At 45.2% G+C, this 20634-nt stretch overlaps 1 protein-coding gene across 1 annotated transcript in view; it reads right to left on the bottom strand.

The window, feature by feature from the left end:
- The window catches only part of agap3 (ArfGAP with GTPase domain, ankyrin repeat and PH domain 3), a 74212-nt gene extending 53657 nt beyond the window's left edge, over positions 1-20555 (bottom strand). The window contains exon 1 of the mRNA XM_061295191.1: positions 19731-20555. Within this exon, the coding sequence (XP_061151175.1) occupies positions 19731-20088 (358 nt within the window). The 5' untranslated portion in view covers positions 20089-20555. The remainder of the gene's footprint in view (positions 1-19730) is intronic.
- Positions 20556-20634: the final 79 nt, after the last annotated feature.

Below are 20634 nucleotides of genomic sequence, written 5' to 3'. Positions count from 1 at the left end.
CCGCATCACATGAATATGAATGTATCCAAGCCTGATGTTGGATGGAGATGGTTCCGGGATTTTGCTTAGCTGCCTGCTCGGCTAAAGCTGTGGTGGGTCTTTTTTTTTTTTTTTTCGTCTTTCTCTACCTGGATTTGACAATGATCAATTTCAGTGATGTCATGTCATATCACTGCCTGCGCCATGGGCGATGTATCTCTCCCGTTGGAAGAGGGAAAAAAAATATCATTGAATTGAACTCAATGGCCATTTAATGAGTAAAAGCAAAAAGCAGCAAGTGCAGTCTATAACTTATTAGAGAATTCACTTACGCGTAAGTATGCGGACTATGTTGAATTTTATTATTCAACATTAGAAGCCCTATTGAGATTTTAAGTGGCACAATCTCCGCATGCAAAGTTTGCAGCCATTGATCCACCCGGCTACACTGCCAAACACTAACAAACAGCGAGCAGAGGATGGTCCGTACTCTCTTGAGCCTCCACATGCCACAGGCGGCATAATGAGCCGAGAAAAGAATCCCGGAGCGACTGGAAAGCAGCATAAAAAAAAAAAAGATATTAGCATCGCTATTGTTGGATTGTGTTAATTGGTGCGGTTATTTTGGAGAGATGAAGGTGGTGAGAAATGTTGGAGCATTGTATTCTGGAAACCTTTTGGGGAATTGGATTTTATTTATTTTTTTAACGTGTGCCAGTTTGGGGGATTTTGACCTTCAATTTAACTAATGGAGAGTGTTGGGGGGGGGGCATAGTGAACCTCTTTGACTTTTAATGGCGCACCCCTGACCTAGACAAACCTCCGTTCCACATCTCGCTCTTGCCGAACACCACATCATTTCTCGCCCGGAGGAAGGACTGACTCTTTAAAAACGACACCATTTCAGATAAATGGCACTTCAAAAGTTGCTCTGATGCGCCGCACACTCATCTGCACCCACAACCTTCTAGCTGTGAAGAAGATTCTATTATGTGAGCCTCTATTGCGTAATCCTGCATGATGAATAACTGCGTGCACACAAGGCAAGATTGATGAAATGCAGGGGAAGACCCACCCCCCCCAAAAAAACCCGCAACCACACACAGCCTGATCATTTGGAGGAGAGTGGAATTAGACTTCAATAACCATTTTGGAGAACGCATTCGCCTTTGGAGGTTCGGCTTTGGGGTCAGGTGGCCACGAACCACTCGGATGCCGTCACGCATTATTTGTAGTGGACTGTCAGGAAGTTGCAGCAGGTGCGTGAGCTCGGCGGCACTCGCTGAAAGGTGCTACAGTCCGGTGCGCCGCCACCTGAGACCTGACACAAACACAATCAGAATGTGTTTCCTGCTTAGGCAAGGTCAGCGTTGGGAGGGGCGGGGCGGGGCGGAGGGGGTCAAAAAAGGTAAAACTGCAAATTGAACGCTGTTTTACGCTCAGTCTGGTGTGTGTGTGTGTGTGTGTGTGTGGATGTGTTTGTCCAGGCTGGCCGATGACACTACAGTGACAGCTGTGGGACAGCAGACGTCCGTCACACTTTTTTTTTTTCTGGCCACTGAAGCCTCCTTTGTGTACTCGCGTGCGTGGCGAGAGTGGCTCAGACGGGGCGGATAAAGATTGCCCCAATGACAATAAGGACAGATGGTGGTCGTGCGTAAAGACATTTTAAAAAGTGAACAGCGTTTGAATGACAAGTAGGACTTGAAATCCCAAAAATGAAAATAGCCACTGGAGGCCATTTCATTAGCAACACCAGTGAGATACAACACAAAGAGTTTTTGATTACGACGGTTACTTTTTTTGATAATTTCAGGCCGGGGTGTTTTTGAATAAGAATGAACAAACATTAGCATTGGAAAATGGAAAAAGCCCCTTAAAATTGCGCTCGAGAAGCAAGCCACTTGGCTTCTGACGTGATCCGATGTGATTTTTTCCTTTTATGATCAAACGGCATCAGGAACAGGGACGGACGGAGCCTGGCAAAGACTCGCTTTGTGAAAGTGTGAAACACGTCCAAGCGAATCAATGCAAACGCAGCAAGGCATAAAACAAACGACAGGTTTGACGTGTTTCTTTTTCCTATTTCAGTTTGTATAGCGCAGGGGTGTCAAACTCATTTTTTTCGCGGGCCGCATTGTCGTCATAGCTTCTTTCGGAGGGCCATGATGACTGTCAACCTAAATAAATGTATGAACAGCTCATATTATATCGAGTAAAAGCGACAAAACAAACTGACAAATAACTCCTTTTCAAATCAGACGAGTAAAAACTGGTCAAATATTTTTAAACAAATAAAAGTGAAGACAACTTGCAATTCTAGTAATGATGCACAATTTGTCTTCGCGGGCCACATAAAATGACCTGGCCGTCCGTATCTGGCCCCTGGGCCTTGAGTTTGACACCAGTGGTATAGCGAGTCAGCATTTATTATGTACCACACGGTGTATTAGCCATTAGCATGTGTGACTCACAATTCTGATGTTTGGGGTCTTCATTTTCAGGTTGGGCAAGCTCGATTGAAAACGAACAAAAAGCCTGACTGTTATAGAAAATGAAATGTTTACGACATGAATATTGCGGTGTGATAAAGCAGCAATATTGAAAAGATATAATCAAGTCGACAATGATGTTTGGGGCCTGGGGTCTTTGGGCGTCTGGTAATGTGTCAGGCCGGTCGGGAGACTCTGGACTGTATATCAGGATGGTAATTTCCTGCTGTTCCAACGGCACATTAACTTCTCGTGTAGTGTGGCGTAAAAGAGATAAATACATGTTTGCTCGCGAGTCACTCGACAGATAAGCGGCTGCTCTCGGGATTTGGCCCCGGCTTCCCGCTTCCTTGACAAGCGCGGATTTTGGGATTGCGGAGGAGCTGCGGGGGAGATGACCGCTAGTAAACTCTCCCTCCGTGTGACGAAAAAAGGGAGAGGGATTGTTAATTACGCTCTTCACATGTAAATGGGCGGCCGGCACTCGGCCATCCACCGACCCTGACGGGTCAACAATGAGTCACGCTGCTATGGAGCTGAAGCCTGGAGATGTGCACAAAGCTCACACACACACGGATACCGCATACAAATTCCTCTGCTGCCTTAAAAGTCAATGGACACAGCTAAAGCTAATAATGTCCAATGTAAAAGAGAAGTTGTCACAGTGGTACACAACTTGATTATTGTGGTTGCAATGGCGGCATGATTTTAGTCACGGTAATCCAAAATATTAGAAACACTTAAAATTAGGCAGAAATTATTCGGTTTTATGCATTAGAGTCTTTTGGTGGACTAAAATGTCCCCTGATAAGGATGCCCTCCTAACTTGACACATAAGGAAATCACGATGGCACGCGCCCGCAGCTGCAGAACGTAAACAAAGCGCTAATCTGACTTTAGCCGACCGGCGAGCGCCGTCTCGCTACGATAAACTAAAAGTGGATTTGAGCAAATTCAGACATAAGCCCCGTGTGTGTGTACCCACATAAAGACAAGGTCAACACAACCGATACTCCATCTACTGTATCGCGCTCGGAGAAAATTCTGGATTATGCGATACACGTTTTAACATTGCTGTACAATCATTTGTAAATAACAAATTTCAGCCACACAAAAATATAGTGTGTATGGTATGCTGTAATTCTTGAATTACTTCTTGCAATTTTGACAACATGTCACAACAGGAAAGTAAAACTTCTGGGAAGTGAAACAAAATGAATGTAAAGTTTAAGCCTGTAGTATCGGAATACCGCCAGAAGGGGTCGCCGTTAGTGCAGGAGAATTACATTGCAATCATGGGGCCACGTCTGTGTGCATTCCAGGTACTCTAAGTAGGGCTGTTAATACAGGAGATCCTTAAAGTAGGGCAAATTTTCTTCGTGAAACGACGTGGAAAAACAATCCATAGTTTTTAATCTTAATCTAGGTGCTTATTTACAAGAAAGCAACAAATTGTCTGCATTCGCTAAGGACTTTCTGGAACCCGCGTGTGCGTGAGGAGAGGAGGCTGCAAGACGGATATTACATAAGAAGCTCATCAGTGGGGTAGTGGCCCACGCACTCCGCATCCTCGGTGGGATCTCTCTCTCTCTCTCTCTCTCTCTCTCTCTCTCTCTCTCTCTCTCTCTCTCTCTCTCTCTCTCTCTCTCTCTCTCTCTCTCTCTCTCTCTCTCTCTCTCTCTCTGCTCGTCGGCCTTTTTTCGCTGGGTGTAAAGAACAAAATGGCCGAATCGACTCGTCGCCAAAGGGAAGCAGTAAATTTATGAGTGGTTTGCCCGTTAGAAAGTTGCGACTCTGTGCAACTCAATCCAACCGTGATTTATTTTCGTGTCTGACATGTGCAGTCATGTAAAAACCACAAGGTAGTTGACCTTTAACACGGGCCTGCAGGTGTTAAATACACTTTAGATCCACACGCAAACAGAGAATTTTGCAACTAGGAGTCCTGTTGCCCTGCAAACTAGCATTGGTATCAACAGTTTAAAAGGTGATTCTATTTTCACCGAGCCCAGGCCCTCGGGCTATTTTCTGGGATTTCAAATGACGAATTGCGAGGATTACCGGCTAGCCAAAGCCAGCCGTCGCATCGGGACAAAATGTGGCCCAGGAGTCAGAGTGGCGGTCAGCTAAAAAGCAGTTTGACCTCTGGCTCCCTTCACTGACTGCGTCGAAGTGTCCTTGAGCCACAAAGTGGAAGCGGCGTTATTCCAGATGATTGGTGCGGGATGTCCAAACATGACAAATGAATGTAGTGAATGGGCATCTGACAAAAAAATGAGAGGCTGAAAGAGTCGAAATGCCAAAGATGAAAGAAATTTAGGATGCAGGCTAATATCGCAGCTTAACATAATCATTATGATTATCTCATATGCTTGATGGACACAAATCGCGGCGGAAAAACTTGAAAGGCTCGACGTCCGAGTAAAAAATGCAGAATACTTGGAAGATAAGACTATGAAACTGGTTAGGGCGGCGCATCATATCGTAACCGCCGAGATATCGCTCAGGCCTGAGAAATTACAAGATATAGATATCCAACAGGCTCAGATTTTGTTTTAGATATGGTTAAGTTATTCCGTGTTAGCTTTGAGCAAGCAATCTGGGCGTGGAGGGGTGAAACACGACGGTAAGCAGAGCTGCAAAGATTAGGATTTTAGCACCTAGTCATTTTTGTTTCAATAAATTTCAACATTTTCGATTAATTGAAAGAGTTTCAACCATATGTAAGGCTACAGTGGCTTTTAATCATATTTATTACGCTTTTTTGGAATAAAACCTCGACACTGCCGCTAGCAGTATACGCTATTAGCATAAATACCAGCAAGCATAATGAGATTTGTCATGTCAGAGCTTTGAAATGGCTCAAATCTAAGATGGGCAGGAGTAATGGCATTTTAGCATTTGGTTTTATTGTGTCTTCCTCCCTGACTATAATCTTTTCACAAGCTGCTGTGCTCTCCCGCTGTCGCACGTTGTTGCGACCGCTCCGGTGCTCCTTTCCCAACAGATGGAGGCAGGTCGGCGGGTCAGGATCCGCTGCCTCCGCTCCCCCGTCGGCTCCACACCCACTCGCCCGGTCCATTCCACCAGGCAGAGCGGTTGCCGAGGCAACCCGCAGCGAAATCCTCGCGTGGCTGTTTGATGCGTCAAGACAAATGTTTTCCCGGTCTGATTTTAGGGGAGCGTTCGAAAGTGCCTCGCTTGACGGGGGGAAATAAAAGTGCGCAAGTCGCGAGCTCTGACAAGAGGAACCAATTACAGCGAGGCGTCAAGAAGCGAGAGGAACCATCACACGAGGCGAGTATCTTCACTTTGACTTCAGGGAGATCTTTCCGAGCACTGCCACGCTGTGTCAGTCGCACATTTGTTGGGGAAACAAAACGTGTCGGGCACGAGAGGAGCACTCAAACAATCATTTACTGTTATTTTTCCATTAAGCGCGAGCGTCTCGGTGTCCTGAAGCTCTTATGCGTAACAGCACTCATCAGCCATATTGCAATCGATCTAAAGTGGATATCAAAAGTCTACACACCCCTGCTCAAATGCAGGGCTTTTGTGAGATAAGAAAAAAATGAGAGCAATATCACTTCAAAACGTTTTCCGCTATTACTATGGAGAGCTGTGCAACTCCAATGATATTTTTTTGGGAGAGGGGAAATTGGGGGAAAAAAATAACAGCTGAAATAACGTGGCTACAGAAGTGTGCACACCCTGGTAACTGAGATGTGGCTGTGATCTGAATGATTTTTTTTTTTAACTGCGAGCATTTAAAATCTATTTACAAAACCAAATTAAAGTTGATGTTCTGGGAACCTTTTCCTGGCTTATTTGTTGTCCTCTGGCAGAAACAAAATTCCACGATGAACTAAAATAACAACTCAATCGATTCATCTCTCGGGATAATGTGAACTCGACTACCCTAACCAAGTTATGTGCTCCATTTGTCTTGACTATTTCTGATCAATTCCACTCAATTTACCAAATTCTCAACTATCCCCCCCCCCCCCCCCTCTAAGAATGTATTCCAAACTCCTACTTCCATGGCAGTGAAGCACCGAGTAGAACAATAAAGTGAAAAATAGGGCAAGGTGGGAGATTCTGGAGAAGAAGTCGTTTGTTTTGGCTGTCAAGAAAGGAAAGCGCCATTTAGTTGAGCGCAGCTGCCGTCGCATCCACCAGCGCCCGGCCGTCTGTCAAAGGAAGGGGGCGAGCCGCGTGCCGCCAACCACAACGGCGCACAAATGCGAACGCGCGCGGCGCGGCTGGATGCCGACAGCGGGCTCATCAGTGTCACCGCCGCCGAGCCCCTCGCCGCACGAATCGCAGCAGGAGGGCAGGGAGTCGGACGGAAACGCAGAAACAAAGACTTTGCTGGACGTGAACCACAAAACTTTCAAATGGATCACCAAACTCAAGCTCCACGCATGCTCGGGAACAACAAAGGACCATCTCATTGGAGTCGGCCCGTGTTTCCATGGCTGTTGCTTTATTCCTCGTCTGTTAACGCAACAGAGCGCTGCTGTCATGCTCGGCGCAGCCGCCCACGTTCACCCGCGCCAAGCGCCAGTGAAAGGAGAGCCGGGAAGGGATGGAAGGATGGAGAAATGGAGGGGGGGGGGGGGTCGGAAGAAGATAAAACCTCGCTTTTTGCGGCGAGAGACTGACAACCCGTACTGCTGTTTTCCCCCTGCGAATGTGTGCACATAAATCAGAGAGCCACAAAGAGTCTTGCTTGGCACCGTGAAAATCTCATTTTTGTGGGCTAATCCCGCCGACACTTGATCTGATGCGGGTTCGCTCGACGTCCCCCAATGTCGTCTTACTCAGAAGCTCTGGGCTGATCTTTGCTGACTTTGTATTTGCAGTGTCACTCAGACATGTGTTCTTGCCGCTCACGTCGGTCGTGTGACGTGGTGCGGATGAAATAAAAAGTCAGGGGGGGGGGGGGGGGCCGGATAGTCTGGACGAGCTGCTGGAGTTGACCCACATTACTGCGGCGGAAAATACATCCAAGCCGGGATGAGCTTCTCATCGTGAAGTAATTTAGAGAGGGGGAAAAAAAATCATTTGGCAATCCTTCCTAAAGGTCTCTGCAGCCACGGTATGCGGTCATCTGAGGTGGAAGCAAAGCCACGAGCAAGAAGATAATGACATGTATTGGCAGGAGAAAGTGATCCAAAATGATTTGTCTCCATTCCATCTGACTTACCAGAGGCACACTAACATATTTTTTTTTGGGGTGGTCAAAGGGCTAATATCGTCAAAAAAACTAAGCTAGTCACGGAGCGAGGTTTCACTACCTTCTCACTCATGGCGCCAATTAACAAAACGGTCTTGAATCACCACGACAAGAGGGTCGACGCTAAACAGCATCTGCAGCGGCGGCCATTATGAGCGCCGAGAATAGCCGGGTTGATAAAGAGGGTGCCGGTGTCAGGCTACACAAAGTAAAGTGCAGAGCGAGCACGCGGACGTCCGCCTCGGTATGTCTTTGGGCTCATTATTTTCACAGTCAGGTATTAAAACAAGATGCGCGCTCATTTGCTTGGAGAAAAAGAGGGCAACGTCTAGTTTAGTACTCTCTCAAGGTGAGCCGGAGTCCAATCAAACGGAAATCTTGCATGGAAACCGTACCGTAAGCGCTTTAAATCGAGTCGATCGGGTTTATGACGCTGCAAATGATCGACTAACGTTCCAAAAGGGGCGTTCGGGTATTATCCCCAAACAAGAGAAATGACTTTGGTTGTTTCCGAGGCATCTTAACTGATGCTTCCTGCGACTAATCCAAGCTCAGGAGATTTGTTCTCACGGCCATGTTGCGGCTGCCAAATGAGCTGGATGTGGTCTTGTTGAGAGGCAGGGGTGACCTACGTCAGCACTGCCGGCCTTCGTCCAACCCTGCTGTGTGCCGGGTCATAGGACGGACAAGCGTGAACTGCAAAAAGGCCCTTCCCCGCCGCCCCCGTCCTCCAGGATTTTCCTTCCCTTTGCCCGAGCCTGGCGCCGCACCAGTTTGATTCTGCCGCCGGGCCAGACCCTGGCATCCTCTCCAGATGGTAGAAAACGGCGGGATGAGCAGATAGATTAGGAGGAGAGTGATGACTGCTTCCTGACAACACATCCGGTGGCTTAGTCAACCCCCCCCCCAGTTCTACTAGGACGTTACAGCCGAAGGAAAGACAGGATCCTCGCCTGTCCGTTAATTTTTGCTACGTATTCAGAAAAGGTTGCAGAATAAAGCCAACGAAAGAAAGCAGATGACAGCGAATTTCACAGTGATGCTTTGGAAGCTAAAAGCCTAGCATGGAAAGAGTTGCAGTATTTTCTCAAGGCTTTGGAAGCCTTTCAAGAGGATGCTCCAGCCAAAGCTCTGCCGTGTGGCACAGGAGGAATGCAATCGGAGACCTTGCGTGGATTCGTTGACGCCATTTTTTTGGAGCTTATGATTTGCTCCACTTCCATGATTGACTTTGGGAGACTTCTCAGTTTTAATGCAGTGGGAGAAGGAAGAAAAGATCAAACAAAACTGTCCACTATCATTGACTTCAGTCTTACCTACTGCAAATATAAAGCTATAGATCCAAGACAACATGGCAGAGTGCCATGTTTTTTTTTTTAATGGCCTTCAACAGTCATTACTGAAAAAAAGGAATAAAGCTGAGGATTACAAAAGTCTCCCATTTCTGCGCCTTCATTTCTTAGCCCTATTACACACCATAACAGCACCTGATCTTCCAAAAAACGTTGAAAATCACCTAAAAGACCATCTGAGCCGTGTTTTGCTTTGATCAGACCAGCCGCGTCACCATTCGCCTTCAAGTAAATGAGCCAATTTTCCCCCTAAACGCCGCTGCTGGAAAAACTACAAACAAAATTGGACATGATGTGACTGACTATTGGCAAGCGTGGCCTGTAGTGAACCCGTTTTTTTTCCGACGTTTTTATTGACGTGGCTGAGGAGTGACTATGAATAACAGTGGCCAGTCATGGCTTACGACAGATGCTTTCATTACTCACCATTCAGGTCTGAAAACATTTCGACGGATTTCTCGACGGGAGTGTATCCCGTACAGGAATCCGCCAATGCAGCGGGTTCCAATTACAAATTCATTTATCACATGGCTGACTTAGCGCGAGAAGCCCGAGCAGCCCGATTGGGGCAAATTGGGTAGTTGGGGGGGGGGGGGTGACATCCGTAATTTGGGATGCTCTCCGGAAGCTGTAAAATGTGCCCACGCTCCGGAGCACTTTGTAATGTAGGACATTATTACTCCTTGTTATTATAATCCGCAAGAGGAAAGAAAAGCTTTGCTTCTACAGTCGGCCACTTTGATGTTTGAAAAATCGCTAAAGTTGTCGAATTGAGTGGGTACACTGAAAGTATAAAGTGCTTCGATTGGATAAAAATTAGCCTCGGCGCAAAGAGGAAATATGGACAATGGTGGTCGCTCGTAATGTACGTAACAGCGGGCGATTAGAAGCAGAGAGCAAAAAGACGCGGTGGATCAGTGGGGCCGTCGAGCCACGTAAGTTAAAACCGACACGGCTCTCAGACAGAAAAATGCGGCGGCTGCCTGCGGGTTCATAAAGGCGCGTGTTTGTCGAGCTTACCTGCGGCCGCGAGGTGATGATGGCAATTCATCAGGATGGGCACAGGCAGCAGAGAGAGAGGGGGAGAGAGAAAAGAAAAAAAAAAAGTTAGTATTGGTCAAACGTTAAAATATAAAACGTACCCAAATATCCCAATATGCATTCCAACACAGCTGCTAATGGACAACAATGATTTATTTTTATTCCCAAGTTTGATATCCACTTTTTTTTTTTAATTAGTCAAAAACTCCAGTTGGTCTCCCAATGGTTTTCTTTGTTGACATTTAACAGACTACTTATGAAGGTAACTGAGAGGGAATAATATTCATAAAATGTTATGAATTATTCATGAAGTCATCACGAAAATGCCATCGGGGAGAAGACCACCTCCATATGGCGAGGAGCTTCTCATCCTGTCAAAAAATGATGTGATGAATAGAAGGAATCTCGGCTGCTATTATTTTTCCCGCCTATAGTTTCACTTTCATCTGCAGCAGTCATTGTTGAAGTGATGATTTATTTTTCCTTCGTGGAGAAACGATGACATTCTGGACTCGGGGAAGACCAACTTGCGATGAATGCAAGCGTGAAAGGTTGCGCGCCTCTATAAGTGCTTTGCTATTGACCCGTCAGCTGGGATGGGCTCCAGTCACCCGTGACCCTGAACGCTATCAGCGCTGTAGCAAATGGATGTTATGGCTTGCCCAGAAATGCCACAAAAATACATCATTTTTTTCCCCTCACGTGTAGTCTTTCGCACTCAATAAATCTAGCAAAAGAAATGGATTTTGATTAGAATCATCAAGTCTAATGTAATCGACCTAGTAATGTGTCTTCCAACATTGCTGCTAAAGCTAGCTGCTAGCGAACACAAAAAGTTGAATGTCGCTGTTGTTGTTGAACACCGAAACAAATGTGGTCTTTGTAAAAAAGCCAATGTGAGATTTATGGGGCGACTGAGTTTTCCAATTTTGGTTGTTGGTCTGGAGCTGCTTTCAAAACTGTGGTTTGTTTAAGGAACATAAACTGCGAACTCAGAATAAAACCAATTAATCCGACTCCACATGATTTTTAGTCTTAGAAACTTTTAAAAGAATGAAAACACTTGTTTGGATTTTTCTCTCGAACAAAACCAAAACCCAGCTTGGGCCTAAACATCCCGAGGGCACTGAAATCAGAATGCAGACAAAAATGAGATCAGATTCAGATCCAAATTTCTGTGGAGGCATCAAGAAAAGACTAAATTATTATATTCTTTCACCACAAGACCAACGTAGCATCCCTCCACCCTTAAACGGAGCTCTCGTTGCATGCACACACACACACGCACACACACAATCACCACACAGAGCTTACTCTCGCCACCTACTTGTGTTACATAACACCCTGCCTACCCGTCCACCAAGCAGATCTGCATCAGCGAAGCTTCAAACCCCCTAACAATCCTTTTCCACGCCTCTCCACATGGAATCCTCGTTTCAGATACAAGGACAGGTCCCGCGGGCTTCCCACGCGAGGGCTTTTTTGCTCAATGACCCTACGTCTCTCCTGATACGGGGAGAGGGGGGGGAAAAAAAGCGAGATTTCAGGCTTCGGCGTGACAGCCAAAAGGATTTTCTTTTCAAAGTAGTGGTGCCCGCGCACTGGAAAGTAGGCTTCTATTTACTGGCACGAGGAGAGACCACAGGAAGATGAGTTGCGTTGAGTAAAGAGACACAATGTGGCTTTCAACGAGCTCGGGCCTACGTTAGCGGCCAATTTGGATTTGGCCAAAGCCTGACTGAATGCCAGATCCGGAGAGGCATTTTTTTGTGAGGACGGACGGGGGTTTCTTCAAGCCAAATGTGTGAAAAGCCGCAATTTAGTAGTGCGAGTATCTTCACAGAAATTAGTTAACAAAGTAGAATGTTTGGTTTGAACCTTTTTTCCCGATCTGATGAATTCCAGCACTTGCACGTCGTCACCTCAAAAGCACGTATGTCAGGATATTACAGCAAGAGATTAGGTGACAGAATGGGCACACTGTCCTACGGTGTCATCATTCTTCCAGTGGAGTATTTACTCCAGTTCCAAGACGAGGCTCTTTTTTTGCCGCCACATTTCTCCACTGTGAGAAGAAGTAGATCCAAACGCGCTGCCATAAAAGACGTCGCCTGGAGGACCGGAACAGTCAGTCGCATCATGAACAAATGTTGCTCTGTAAATAAGCCATGCGACGTTGCCGCGGGGTCGTTCATTATTTAGAATTTGTTAAAAGTGCTTTCTCCTCATTGATCATTGATTGGGGAAAAAAAAAACGTTAGCCAACTTTCTTATTTCGCTTTCTTCTAGCCGTTGCTCAATTGTCGTTCTCGTCTGTACTTAAATCTTTGTAATCTCGTGAAAAGTCATCGGCGCAAATAGTATTCCAATTGAAAATACGGATAAATAAACAGAATACTCGGATGTCGTCCTTGTCCGCTAGCTTAAATCAAGGACGCCACGTTTGGATACTTGAGAATACTTTTTATTCTTCCAGTTTGTGGCATCTTACACTTACAAAAAAAAAACCCCTGTGTTTAAAATCAGTGTGTACCCTGCCTAATATGGTTTATTGGTGTAGAAGCCACATACGGCTAAACATTCAGGCAGTGCGCGCCAGAGAATGTAAATCTCCCGGCCGGCTCCGTTTTAGATGTTCCGACCAAAGCGGAAGAGCGACGACGGCAGTCCTTGAGGGGGCTGGAGAACATACAGTTCACACAGCCCCACCGCATGATACGACCACTGGGTCAAGGCCGGTGGGATTCAGCTGTGGAACAACTTTTGCTTCATCCGTGCAGGAAACTGGGGGTATACTGTAAACAGCAACAGGGGTCCCGTTGCACTGGTTCCCAGAGAATCAAACGAACCCTCTTTGGAGTAAACAAAAAGAAATGTGACCAGTTGGAACATTGTCGCTAATGGAGACTGGGGAAAAAATAGCTTTAAAAAAAAAAAAGCAATGGTTAAAGCAGCTGGCTTGTTGTTTGAGGGAACAAGCAGAAGGCCACAAAAGCATGTCAGGACACCATCCAAATAATGACACTGCCAAAAGGAATGTAGGACCTTGGTGATAAGACTTCTGTTTAACACGAACCCTGACAAAAAAAAAACGGCAGAACAACAAGTTGAAAGAAGAGGCTAAAGCTCACAAACGCCCTTGAAGCGAGAGAAAGGGGGAAAAAATGTGACTTGTCCCTAAGCTATTAAGGAATTACATTGAATTTCCACAGCCCGGCATCCTTTAAATAGTCCGCGTGCTCTCAGTGACACACTTCTTTCTCTCTTATAGCCAGCGTGCGCATAAACAGGTCACACTTTCTCCATCAGCCGTTTTTGTTTTTCTTTCCAGTGGAGAAAAAGTCCACACATTGTCGTGGAAAAGAAGACAGCCAAAACCAGATCACTGCTTCTCCAAGCACTGTTACATAAGTATTATGTTGATTATTTGCCACGGAGACAAGCGTGGTTGTATAAAAACAAATAATAATTCTACTCAGCCTTTGACGGTATTTTATTTTGATATGATTGCACTGCTCATCGTACAGTGAGTAGCCAGACTTTTTTTTGGATGTGATAGTCATTTCCCGTTCTGTAAGTGTCATCACGTATCCTAAATACCGTATTTTCCGGACTATAAGGCGCACCTAAAATTTTCTCAAAACCCGACAGTGCGCCTTATAGTCCGGTGCGCCTTAGTATATATAGACCAAATTCCTAAATTTAAACTGGCCCAAAGCAATGTGTCATGAAATCAATCATAAGTGGCCCGCTGAAGACTATCAATCATGAATCAAAAAGACTATGGATCATTATTTTGTGATTATAAAGTAATTTGTTGCGTCTGAAGTTGAAATAAAAAAGATAAAATGGGAGAATGATTTGATTTGTATTAAAAATATGACATGATGCATTAACGGTGCACCTTATAGTCCGGTGCGCCTTATATAAGGACAAAGTTTTAAAACGGGCCATTCATTGAAGGTGCGCCTTATAGTCCGGGAAATACGGTAGTCCAAATATATTTCGAAATATAGACCTAACAAGGCACCTATGTCCGTGTATCATTTGTCCGGCTTTTGTTTTGAAGGCTGCCGTAATATGAACAACTGCTTGATTTGTCTTCCCAATTACCGGAGGACTGGTTTTGCCCCCTTCATCCCGTGTCAAATCTCAGCAGACAAAATGGCCTAAGACAACTATTCTACGGAGACTTCATTCTCCGTCCTATTCTCCCTAAGCAACCTGGGCAGAGTCTTGCCACAGCTTGTCACGGGACTGCTGGCAGGATGAAGGGACTTGGAGGCATATGTGACTTTCCATCTGTTGCTCGCTCACTGCGATCCAAAAACCCCTTCCCCGCTAGTCGCTCGGCCATCTGTTTGCAGCCCTACCCCACTGGCAGGAAACATGAGTACTTCCAACAGACATAGGATAGGATGATGATGCACACTTTGAAGAAAAGAAAAAAAAAAAAAGCGTAGGGTCGAAATGGGATTGAGCATCTCGGGGGTTGCTGGATGTACGGCCGTTTTAATCGTAACCACAATGCAAACTGTGGATCAGCGGAACTATAACTTTAAATTTTGATCAATGCCAACTGGACACTTGCCAGTGGAAACGCAAAAGCCTCATTAGTATTTACCATTTGGACCCAAAAGCGCTCTCCAGCACACATACAATTTATGATTCGATTTTTCATTCTCTCTCGAAGATCACTTCAACGCGAGAGGTGTGCTAAATCATTATACTACTTCACATGCTCCTTTGTGGGCTTTATTTGAGAAAATTGCCATAGAATCTTTTCATGGATCAAAGCGCTGAAGGAGCCCTCCCGCACAGTCGGAACAAGTCATGAAAAGAGCACAGACTGGAATTCAAACCTTAAAAAAGCCCAATTATATGTTAATTAGCACCATCAGACAAGCCTGTACTTTTTTTGCTCCTCAGCGGCGTGCAATTTTTACCTTGCTTTTATGCTGTCGCTGCCTTTTTGTCAACAAAACGGTGATTGTTGTGAGATTTGAATTCATCTGGTCGTGACCTTTGACAAACTCAGTCGAGATGTTCCTTTTGGGATAATGTGTGACTAAAACGTGCAAACTTGATGTTAGCTAGCCAGCTCGTAAAAAGTTGGTCGTTAGCGCGCTAGCTAGCAAAGGTCTGATCTCGCGTTATACATTTGAGTCTATTTCTGATATTTGACAGGAATGGAGTGAAGAAACAGACGTATGTTAGCTGGCTCAACATTTTGTGAGTCATTGATTCATCTATGAATATCAACTGTACTCGGAATCTTCCTCGAGGAATAACGTAAACAGCTCAATCCTGACCCCTCGCCATTCAAAACGCACGCACAAAAAAAAAAAAAGCTGTCCGTCACCACGGGAGAGAGCGTCTTTGTTCCACGGCACAATGGAGGTCATTCTGCTGCAAAGGACAGGGTCACACATTGAATGTGGCAAAGCTGCAGCGTGCGGAAGAAGCACTTCAGGGTCGAGCGGAGACCTCCAGGCCTTGGGTCCGAGCCTCTGTTTACAACACCCCACCATTGACCTGTCCCCTCAGGAGTCAGCCCAGTCAGATAATGAGTGAAACTGTCCGAGCTAATCACGCCGCTGACTTTCCGTCTTGTTAAGAATGTGGAATACGTCAAGTATCTAGTATCTGTCATGACGGGGAATCTGCTTGACTCGTGAAAATAAACCAAACGTGCAATGCCGGGGGTATTTATTGGAGGATTAAACAAATTGGGTTTTCAGATGCCCGTTTGAAAATGTCTCCAGGTGGATACGAGAAAGATGCTCACCATTTATCAATCCCCATTTGGAAGAGCCAACGCGGGCTCGTCATCGGGTGTTGGGATTTGTCTGCCTTTCTTCACATCGAATGAAAGCGTGACGGTGGCGCCGCAGACCTCTGAGTCACATGAGATACATTCATTATGAAGCTCTTGCTGTTTTTTAGTCACTGGATCAATGTCTTGTCAAATACCGAGCAGCGGAATGTCTGTTTTGGGAGTGTCGCTTCTGATTTTAACCAACGTTAGACAGCAGAAGAACGTCAAGGGAACCTACGACTGATCCTGGCTGAGGTCCAAACAAGTACTCTTCTCTCCAAGTTGAACTTTGGAGGGGGGGGAATTGCAGGAAAAGTGCTACATTGCTACCACACCATGCGCAACATTCCATTCCTCAAAACCGTTCATAGGGGTTACAAAAGAAATCAAATTTGCAATTTAAAATAAAATAAAAATGAATGTTATGGAGAAAACATGTTCAAATTAAAGTTTCAATGAGGAGTATAGCGAAAAGTCAGACCTGGTTTTAATCATGCTATCGGATTATATACGACTGCATCTCCGATATTAGCACTCTGATACAAGCAGTCCATTCCAATTTATGGTGTCATTTGTATTTATTGAGGTTATTTTTCAGAGTTGAATTTGTATGTATTCTCTTCAAATGTATTTTGACAGACTCCAAGGTGTACCCTGCAGTTTTTCCTCATCCCTACAACTGCTGCCTATTGTTTTCGGAGTAATATCACCGTCTCCACGTTACATTTATTTCAATCAGTAGCAAGCAATTAGGCGCAGGGGCCGAGGGACGTTTGACCACATTCACAATCTTATAACGATCTGCGCCCTCTATTAAGAAGTCACAAAAGACTGCCATTTTCTCTATTAACTGAGCTCTAAAGTCAACATCTACTTCGAGTTAAATATATGGAGAAAGAAAGGTGTTGTATAAGTAAGAGATGAAAAGCATCTTGTCAATGTGCCTTAAAGTTTTATCGTCAAGACGCACATCATAAGCCATGGACATACATGATATGTATTAGCTTACCCGCTAATCTCAAAATCCAAGTACCGTAATTTTCGGACTATAAGTCGCGTTTTCTTTCAAAGTTTGGGTGGGGGGGGGCGACTTATACTCAGGAGCGACTTGTATACATATATATGGGGTTTTTTTTCACTTTCTTGGGCATTTTATGGCTGGTGCGACTTATACTCCGGTGCGACTTATAGTCCGAAAATTACGGTAAACCTAGTTTGTCCAAAAACCTTTTCGACTTAATACCTGTAAAGCGCAAAACACACTTGGCAAATGCTTGTGACAAAATGTGGCCAAAGTGAAACATTTGACACATTGAAAGAAAATGAAACCATTTTTTGTTCATTGCACTATTGATTTACAGGTGAGTAGGTTTTCTGCCAAGTGCATTAGCCAAGGCATATTCATGACAAGGTTGCTTTCAAACTCTTACTCCCAGCAATGCAAATTTCATTTTTTTGGTCACTTACGCAAGCAACTTTGATTAGCTGTGAAAGCACTGAATCATCTTGGACCACTTAGTACTCCCACACTAGTTTAGCGCTGCCATTTTGCCCACTTCCCGACCTGGTTATATTAATGCTGAATTAATAATTATCATATGATCTTGTGTTATTTGCAAGAGCTTTGTCACACACGCAAGGAAAAAGGAGAGAGCGAGAACAGTACATCGCCGGCCGGGACCGCCATTTGGAAATGGCATGCAGAATACTAATAACGACAATGAAGGGGAAATAAGCCAACTGCGTCGCTGAATGAAAATTAAGGTCTTATTGATCAACAAAACCACAGGGAGACCTTAGGAAGACAGGAATTCATTTTGTAAAGGCTGCAATTTCGATTCACTTTGCAACTCAATACATGATCCGCTGGCGGGTTCCTTAGCAACAGACTCGGAAATGATGCGAGAATGAAGGAGAAAAGAGATGCGATGCAGTTCTTCTTGTGCAGGTGAAGGCAAGTCAGACGCTTTTTCCTGCTCGTCAAAGGCTCTCAGGGTTACGGTGCCCGTCACATTCCGAGATTAAAAAAAAAAAAAAAGAAGAAGCCATTGTGCAAAGCTAATGCAGGTTCTACAAAAGTACCTGTAAATTCCGTTGGGGTGCACCTGAATGAATGGTGAGGAATATCAATTAACTATTTTCTGCAGATAGGCGACGGAGAAATGTTTCGAGTCACTCTTGGGCCATTACAAACGTGCTGGAATTAAATATGACCTGCAATTGCTGTTTAAAAGATAGATTTCGACATTTTCCTGTCGTTGCTACGAACGTGACTCCCAACTGACATCTTGACAGTGACGCAATTCAGCAACGTTACTGACTGCAGAGTTTTTCATTCTCATTTTGAGTCATCGAGATTGCGTCAAAAGGCAGCAGCAGTCCACACACAAATGAATCCAGGGCTAACTGTCGGTCTATGAAAGAATATTTTACTAAGAATTGTTTAAAGACATTACAACAGTGACATGACTGCATTCCCACAATTACCGTATTTTCCGGACTATAAGGCGCACCTCAAATCTTCTCAAAAGCCGACAGTGCGCCTTATAGTCCAGTGCGCCTTATATATGGACTAAATTCCTAAATTCAAACTGGCCCGAAGCATTGTGTCATGAAATCAAGCATAAGTGGCCTGCTGAAGACTATGAATCATGAATCAAAAAGACTATGGATCATTGTTTTGTGATTATAAAGTCATTTGTTGCATCTGAAGTTGAAATAAAAAAGATAAAATGGAGAATGATTTGATTTGGATTAAAAATCTGACATGATGCATTAATGGTGCGCCTTATAGTCCGGTGCGCCTTATATAAGGATTAAGTTTCAAAATGGGCCATTCATTGAAGGTGCGCCTTATAGTCCGGTGCGCCTTATAGTCCGGAAAATACGGTAGTTGAATATTATCTTTGTACAATTGAAGTTCAGAGCGTTAATTAAAAGGACTTTAATGGAGAAATTTAGCACACCGGGCAGACTAGACAAAACTATGCATGAACACACACACCATTGCAGAATCAGTCTGGAATACTGATGGCTAGAAAACACAGTGCCTTCATGTAACACCATTTTTATGATTATATTCTGTTAGAACTTAAAGTCCATACTTGTGAATATCATGCACACATTGAATTGAACTGAGAGGCTGCTGAGTTGCTGCTGTTTTGGTTAGCAACAGAGTTGACTCAGTCTAATCGTGGATGAACAAAAGTTACAGCGTCTAATAATAATGATAATAAAGGTCAAACAGGGATAAACTGGAGTACTCTGTGGAATGATCGCCTGTCAATCACAAGGCGAGCGCACTAACTAGGTAAAATAAACGCCACGTCGGCATTTTCCTTAAAGACTCGTGAAATAATTGTTGCGGGCGTTCAACATATCCCACGAGTCTTTGCTATCGGCATGCTGTCTTGTTAGGAGCTCACGGTCGTAATTCAGCGCAAGCGTAGGGAAACTTTGTTCACAATTGCACGGTGGGATGTGTCGCTGTACTTTCAGATTTTCCCACAGTTACCGAAACTTACCCAAAATGCTTGAAGCTATTTTATTGATTACCAGCCAGGCACACGATTTGTGATTGTTGTGTGCAAGACAGCAAGATGAAGGTATCTACATCACCCCAATGACATTATTTATTTATTTATTTATTTATTTATTTATTTATTTATTTATTTATTTATTTATTTATTTATTTATTTATTTATTTATTTTTCAATGTAAAATATGGCTCAATAAAACGCCGGGCCCAATGTTTGTTGCCCTCACAAGAATGAATGAAGCTGTAAGTGAAGTGAAAGCAGCACACTCACCTTCAATGGAGATCACATGCTCCCGGATCTGGTTCTGCAGGGCCAAGTCGTCGATTCGCTCGACGAGGTCGTAGATGGCGTAGATGTTCGGGTGGACGGATTCGAACCGGTGGATTTCCGCCCGGATGGCGGCCGAGTTGGACAGCACGAACTGCGAGCCGGACGAGCCGGACTGCGCCGCTTGGCCGGATACCGTGCCCGAGCCGAACTGGCCGGCACCGGAACTCGCGGACGAGCCGGATCCGAACTGCGACGGGATGGACTGGGGCACCGGAGCCGGGACGGTGCCAGGGGTGGACATGGCCGGCTGGGACTGCGGCGAGATACCGGAGCCGGGGACGCTGGATTGGAAATTCATCTTTTTGAGCGTGTCGGACTGAGACTTTGTTGGATGTTGTTGTTGTTGTTGTTAGCAAGGTAGCAAGCCAAACGTGCCCACCCGAATTTGCCGAACAAAAGGAGTCCGCGCCAATTGTGGTGCTGCTGCTGCTGCCGCCGCCGCTGCTGCTGTTGGCAACGGTCGCGTCACAAGCATCAATAGTTGCTCGCAGATTGCAACAAAACGCCGCTCTTCTTGCTCATATTCAAACTTGGCCGTCTTGCATATGCCCTTCTTCGGCCGCGGTGTTTTCTTACCCCAACAGTACCGCCAACATCTGTGGAGCTACACCGGGCTGGCTGACTGCTTCGGGCCGACTCAGGAGACAATGAGCTCGGCTTGTACACGGACGGCAGCGCCCCGGTCCGCTGCCTTCAATTGGGAAGCTAATGTGGAGTCCTCTTCCTCCTCCTCTAAGCCAAACTAGTGCTGCTGCTCCCTCCTCCGCATGCTCAAACGTCAGCCATAACGTAATTGTACTTGAGATGGGGGAGGGTGTGATTGGATTCGGGTGGGTGGGAGTCT

The sequence above is a fragment of the Syngnathus typhle genome, linkage group LG13, assembly GCF_033458585.1.
Source record: "Syngnathus typhle isolate RoL2023-S1 ecotype Sweden linkage group LG13, RoL_Styp_1.0, whole genome shotgun sequence".
Lineage (NCBI taxonomy): Eukaryota > Metazoa > Chordata > Actinopteri > Syngnathiformes > Syngnathidae > Syngnathus > Syngnathus typhle.
The sequence above is the reverse complement of the archived record's forward strand: the minus strand, read 5'-3'. Positions and strand labels throughout refer to the sequence as shown.